General features: G+C 44.1%; 1 protein-coding gene across 1 annotated transcript; it reads right to left on the reverse strand.

Annotated features, from left to right (window-relative positions):
* Positions 1–6,493: 6,493 nt before the first annotated feature.
* LOC144119297 (uncharacterized) lies at positions 6,494–6,835 on the reverse strand. The gene has a single exon (XM_077651958.1). It carries the CDS (start codon positions 6,833–6,835, stop codon positions 6,494–6,496), a length of 342 nt encoding a protein of 113 aa, XP_077508084.1.
* Between the last annotated feature and the right edge of the window lie 216 nt (positions 6,836–7,051).

Here is a 7,051-nt window from a genome sequence, read left to right on the forward strand (position 1 = left end):
CGCAAGCAGTTACTCTCATTTTTGATGTGCATGCTGAGCAGACGTAACAGCAAAAATAAATCAAAATGTATCGTCCAGCTGCCTCGAGCATTTGACTAACGCCATTTTGTATCGTTAGAATATTATTTCACGCCTTGAAATTTGTCAATGTACACCTGACCCACCAAAAAAGCGCTCCTTGCATTTCGCCAGGCATCGACTGAGCGCGACACGCTATTGTAGTTGAATGTGCATTTTTGAAGCATGCAAAAATATTGTTTGTGGAGGGCGCAGTAATGCTCTCCAGATTGAAGTGAGACGTTGAGAATCTAGGAAATAAGTCCTACGCCGCGTTCACGAATACGTACATCAGGAGCAAGCCACACACGCTTCACCATGCGAACGTGTGAGTGAGATTCCTTTACGGACCACGATTTAGCGCTCCAGACAACACTGACGAACGCCGCTTTCATAGAACAGCAGTGTTGAGTATGTGTGGATGCCTTTCGAAACAGGAGTCGAGCAGGTTGAGGCAGCTGTTGTCATGTTTAACGCTGATGAGTGCTGCGAGTGGGCAGAACAACAGGTTGCCTTCCGGGTTCGATGCGCCATTTCAGTTGGCACAGCGTGCTTATTCTGCCGACCATCTGCATCCTTGACTGTCGGCCAATCACCTGAAATAAAAGAGTGGAGCCTATTCAAGCGCTTGTTTAATGTTTTTTTTTTGCATCTCGGAACACACCTCTGGGACCTGAAGTTCCCGTGACACGAGTTCCTTAACGTTATCGCAATAAAACGGGTTAGAAAAGTCTTGAAACTTGTACACACAACCACAGACGTCTTACTATCGATTGATACGTCTCATAAACGTCGGCAGCAAGAAGTTCCCTCTGTAGTTACTCTAAGACATCTGCACTCAGGCGTTTCCTCGGCAATGCGTCCAAAACCTGTGTAGTAAGTAGTTTTCTTAGAATTGTTTGTCATATGTTTAACATAAGAACACGCCAGCGAGACGCTCTCGTTCGCTCTATCAATTAGCAGAGAGTTGCGGCCATGGAATAAATATGTTGTAGGTAACGGCGCATAAATTATTAGATGGGTCTGCGGTTGTCCGATGCTTACGCTTGATATTTCGAAAACCATGCGCACCGGTGCGAAGACCTCTCTTTGTACTCAAACTTTAACTGCGCCTATCCCCAAAATACTCTAATCACTGTCCACATAGAGCGCAGCTAGCCATCACTCGTAAGGCTAGGCTTAGCATACTGGATCTGAAACCCGATGGCAGTTAAGGGTGTGATGAAACTGCAGGTTACGGACGCCTCTTTGGGTTCCACCTGAGATGTCCGGCAGCAGCGCCCATTGGACGCGCGCATCGTCGCAGCGACTGCTGCCATCGCCGACATTTCTCATTTGCATAGTCCGCTCGCGTGCATTGTTCCTTGCGTCTAGCACGTCGGAGCTTGCTGCTTGGTGTCGGTGCGCTCGATGGCGATGGCGATGGCTCGATGGCTGGATTTAACCCTTTCATGAAAACATTTATATTTCTCCAATCTATAAGTGTTTAGTTTAACGTAAAAGTATGATTTCATGCTTTGTTTAATTTGACTTCTAGGAATTTAGTACTTCATTTGGCCATATGGCGTTGCAGTTTTAGCGGTTGCTTGCTACGCGCGCCTATATGAACGCTCCAAACGTTGCTGTGCGCTCTTAGTTTCGCGCTCGTTGGCGCTTCTCGATGCTGTTTTCAGATTTTCCCGCGCTACATTCTACTGGAAGCCCTGCGCTGAAACGTGAAAATCATTTCTCGCAAAAGTAAGTTACCTCCCATTTATTTTGAGTGCAGGAAGTATCAATCCTACTGTGGCTGAGCCGCTTAAGCGTCTGATTGAACTGTTGGTTAATGTTTCGTTCCCTGAAGTGAAAAAAAGCAGTATCAGCCAGTGCCTTGCATATCGAAGTGTAACGTCGGATGTATCCAAACAGTGCGTTTGCATGCGTTTTAGCTTTCATTAAGCGGGTACGGCAAGGCTCCCGCCGAACATTTAGCGGCTCCAATCAGCTGCTATCTAGACGATGGCGGTCAAGAAATTTGACGCCAAATAAAATGAAGTGCGATCATTTAAGCTGGTAAAGGGACATAGCTTCAAAATGACCTGTTATGTTTAAACGCAGCTAAGAAAGGCGCAGATTTTTTTAAATACTGATTGTTTGAAGTGAAGCATTCTGGCATGATTTTATTCTTGCCAACAACTCTCTTCTGGCCAACTCATTGTTCCAGTTCGCCTTGCTGAGATTGCCATCAGTGACACTCGTGTTAAAAGCTTGCTTCCAATTGGGGAAATTAATGGGCAACATTCATTACCACGAAGTCATCACGAAACCCATCACTTCAAGTGTGTGGCTTGGCTACTGATGCCAAGGTCGCGGGTTATTCGATGCCGGTCGCGACGGCCGTATTTCGTTATAGTCAGAATACAAAATACGCCCAAGTGCTCTTCGAAGTAACCGTATGTTAAAGAACACCTGATAGCGCAAATTAAGCCGGAGGCATGTACCAAGGCAATCCTCATAGTCCACGTGTCGCTACAGGACGTAAGTTGCATTCTTTCTTGAAATTCAGAGACTTCACGCTTAAAACAAAGGAACCAGGATGAGTAGATGCTTTGGCTTGTTGGCTCATGATTCAGGTAAAAAAAACGTAACGCAGAAAACAAGGCAAGGACATTCTGTTAATCATTCTGAGCCCGTGTCCTTTTTTTAGCAATGTTTTTCTTTAAACCAAGAACAAAAGAATATGTTGTTGATAACTTGTTTTGTTGCAGGTCGTGAAGAAAATGTGGAAGATTACTTTGTAGATTAACTGTGAATGACTGATTTCAATTTATTTTTGTACGACTGCACAACGCTATTTCATCAGCTGTGTGCTGTTTTTAATTTTGATTTCATTGCCAGGAAAAGCTGTAACAGACTGTAATCATAGTGGCCTGACTATATCCTCAATTCTATGCAGATGTTTATTATTCATGATGTGAATGCTAGCGCGAATAACATGCGACTTGCATTTCACATTATCATTTTTCCTGGAGACGAAGATAGGCGGCGGCGGCGGCCGCAGCACCGCCAGAACACGGCGCTATAGTAACGTGCGCAGACTGTGAGGGCTCGTATTCACGATTTGTCAGCTCTTTCCAATAGCTATAATTTATAAACCTCCAGCAGAATTCATGTAACAGCCTAAATTACCACCGGTCCAATCTTAGTAGAAGTGGCCCCATTATATCACACCTTGTTGGGCTACAAACTAAAGGCCATTACTGCGCCACGGAGTGCAAGTTTAGCACTGTACAACATTAACATAAAAGGAGTGCAATGAACATGAGGGTCATAAGGAGCTTTAATTTAATTCGCACACGCCACAGAACGATAACGTACGAGAAGAGTGAACAACACCTGAGGTACTGCCGCTGTTCTTAAGCGAGAACTGGCATACCTTGATTTTTCCGATCCTATCGAAAGCAGACCAATAATATTGAATTTTTTCAGTGATGTAATTTATTTATTTACAGATACTGCAGGCCCTTCTCGGGCCCATGCACGAGTGGTTACAAGGAGGGAATATAAAACAAAGGGAATACGTAAAGTACAAGGGTACAAAAATAACATTTCATCGCTATAGTGGCACAGGGTACTAATGACGTCAAAGCCAGGAGAAGAAACTAGCGGGTTGAAAAGGAAACACATGTAATTGCAAAGAAAATACAAATGGAAATTGGGCGACATAGGTTCATCACGGTGGTACTGACAGTGATTCAACTCTGTTAACATGCTCTATGAATGATTCGATTGAGTTGCAGTTTACAGCAGCCGGTGGTAGTTTATTCCAGCAAAAAATAGCCGATGGGAATAAAGAATATTTATGAGCATTAATGTGGCTTATGGGTTGATGAAGTGCTTTTTCATGGTTATTTCTTGAAGAGTGACGGAATGGTTCCTGGAGGTATGTTTCTCTTGAGATGTTCAAATGACCGTAATAAAGTAAGTACAGAAATTTAAGCCTTGATGTTATTCTGCGCTGTGCTAAGGTGTGAAGATCTGCTTTGTGAAGTAGGTTAGATACGCTAGAATGTCTAGAAAAATTTGAGTATATGAAGCGTACTGCTAGGTTTTGAATACGTTCCAGCTTGCCTATCAAATATTTTTGGTGTGGGCTCCAAATAAGATCCGCGTATTCTAAGGTCGGTCTTACGAGTGTTTTATACGCATTAAGTTTCACGTTAGGAGGTGCGTTGCGTAATCTTCTTCTAAGGAAATACAGCTTACCTTGGGCCTTATGACATATGTTTTTAATGTGCTGTTCCCAGCATAGATTGCTTGATAGTGTCACTCCTAGGTATTTAATGTTATTAGTTCTCTCGACAGGAACATTAGTTATAGTGTATAAAAAATCTAGTGGCTTTTTTTTCTTACTGAAAGTTATGCTCTTTGTTTTGGTGGCATTAAGTCTCATTCCCCACCTAGTGCACTAAGACTGAATAGACGATAGAGATTCATTTAGTTTAATTTGATCATTAATGGTGTCTATTTCCTTATATACCACGCAGTCGTCCGCAAAGAGCCGAATTTGTACCTCAGGGTCAACGCATAGATAAATATCATTGATATATATTAAAAACAATAAGCGGGCGAGGACTGAACCCTGTGGTACACCTGAGTAGACATCCAAATTATCAGATTCGGAACTTTTCAGTTTGACGCACTGTTTACGATTTTTCAAAAAGCACTCAACCCATGAAATGATAGTGTTTTCGATCCCTATAGCCTGAAGTTTTGTTATTAAATCTAGGTGAGGAACTAAATCAAATGCCTTAGAGAAGTCTAAAAAAATGGCGTCTAACTGACTCCTTACATTAAGGGCGCTTGCGATATCGTGCGTTATCTCTGCCAACTGTGTGGTTGTTGATAATTTCGACCTAAAGCCATGTTGCCTACTGTAGAGGAGGTTGTTAACCTCTAAGTGGTTAATAATTGCTTTGTAAATAATATGTTCGAGTATTTTACAAGTAGAGCTTGTTAGCGAGACCGGTCTGTAGTTGTTTAGTTCATTTTTGGGACCGCCTTTATGAATTGGAACTACTTTAGCCCTGAGCCAGTCATCCGGGACTTTTAGGGTTTGCAACGACAGAGTGAAAATTCGGAACAAATATTTGGAAACCCAGAAGGCGTATCTGTTCAGGAAATTATTTGAGATGTCATCAGGCCCCGGAGATTTCTTTACGTCTAGATTGCGCAGCAGGCAGAAAATGCCGTCTTCACTAATGTTTATTTCTGACATGGGATGAGTGATGGAGTAAGAATCAAGGGAAGCACCTGAAACCGAGCGTGAGAAAACAGACTGAAAGAACGAGTTAAATTTGGTAGCAATAGCGGCAGTGTTGGTTATAGTTTCACTGGACGTTTTTATTTCAGAAACTGTGGATTGCTCGCATGCTAAGTAGCGCCAAAACTTTGCCGGGTCATGCTTCATAAATGACGGTAACGTCTCCGAGAAGAAATGTGTTTTCGCAGCTCGAATTTTACCTTTGAGTGTACTGACAAGGCATGCAAGGTTGCTTGATAGGCAACGCTTGCGCCGCCGCTTAATCTTTCTTTTCAGATGGATAATTTCTCGCGTTATCCACGGATATTCTCGGTTCACACGTTTTTTCCTCAAAGGAATGTACTGCTTTTCGCAGAAGTGAACAGTTTTTTTGAAATAGGACCACATTTCACATACGTCATTGAGTGCTTCAAATGCTGGGTAACAAGATTCCAGGCGAGCAAAAACAGAAGTGTCATCTGCCCGCTCGTAATCTTTAACAAAAGTGACAGATGGTTTCACAGTCTTAGTTGAAACATGCAACGGACATGCTAGGATTAACATCTTATGATCTGAGATTCCATGAGCTACATTTACGGAACAATCTTGAAGTGAATTGCTAACAAGCATAAGGTCGAGTAGAGAAGAGCAACACCCGACAGTACGAGTATCAGAAGTTACTAATTGTTTTAATGAAAAACTAAAGGTACTTAGTAACAACATTTCAGCGCTTTTCACTTCCTTGTTGTCGTGTGACATGTCTGACCAATTGATTCCAGGCAAGTTAAAGTCTCCTGTAATGATTATTTTGGATCGTGAGTTGGTACATTGCATGAGGTAGTCGTGCATTACTTCGAGATACTCGGGGGGAGCATTGGGTGGTCGGTACACGCCTCTCATGATTTTGAGAATTTCCAGAAGCGTAAGCTTCGTCAGCCGCAGGAACGAGTCGCTGGAGTTTCATGATGATTTCCATCAAGTATATCTTTGTACTTCGCTGGTACCATATCGCATGTTTTCTTTGTTATGATTTACAAAACATGCCTGCTGTTTGTACAGTCGCATTATCAGCGATCAGCCCTTGTAGTCATATCCGCCGTATCCACCGTAGCCGCCACCCTAGCCTAGACCACCGCCGTAGCCCAAGCCGCCGCCCTAACCCAGACCGCCTCCGTATCCGGCGCCAAGACTTACTCCTCCGCCGAGGCCGGAGTGAGCAAGCAGAGCTCCTCCGCCGCTGACCTTGTTAACATGGTGCACCGTCCTCACGACGAAGGCAGGTCCAGTCACAGCCTTCGCAAATCCAGGCCCGCCTGAGAAAAGGGCGACACTGCTGCCAATGCCCACGCCCCCGGCGCCAACACCACCCAACCCGCCAACTCCGCCGAGCCCTCCGTATCCTTGGCCTCCGTATCCAAGGCCTCCATATCCCAGGCCTCCATAGCCTAGACCACCGTATCCGAGGCCTCCGTAGCCGAATCCACGGTAGCCAACCATCGGATCAGCGAAAGCAGTGGCCAGGACGAGGAGCAGGACGAGGGGCAGGGGCGTAGCCTGTACAGCATTTAGCAGGAAGAGGTTACATACATTTTAATAGAGCACCAAGAATTTGCTTCAGCAGGTACTGTTGGTAGAGAAAAAAGATTCTGAGCGATCCCTAAATGATCCAGACCTTCACTCTTTTGAGTTTAAATCTAGGCAATCGGGAGGCGT

Source organism: Amblyomma americanum, chromosome 2 (assembly GCF_052857255.1).
Source record: "Amblyomma americanum isolate KBUSLIRL-KWMA chromosome 2, ASM5285725v1, whole genome shotgun sequence".
Lineage (NCBI taxonomy): Eukaryota > Metazoa > Arthropoda > Arachnida > Ixodida > Ixodidae > Amblyomma > Amblyomma americanum.

Bases quoted from the DNA above. Each gene is read 5' to 3' on its own strand.
- LOC144119297 (XM_077651958.1), bottom strand. From the start codon at position 6,835: ATGGTTGGCTACCGTGGATTCGGCTACGGAGGCCTCGGATACGGTGGT.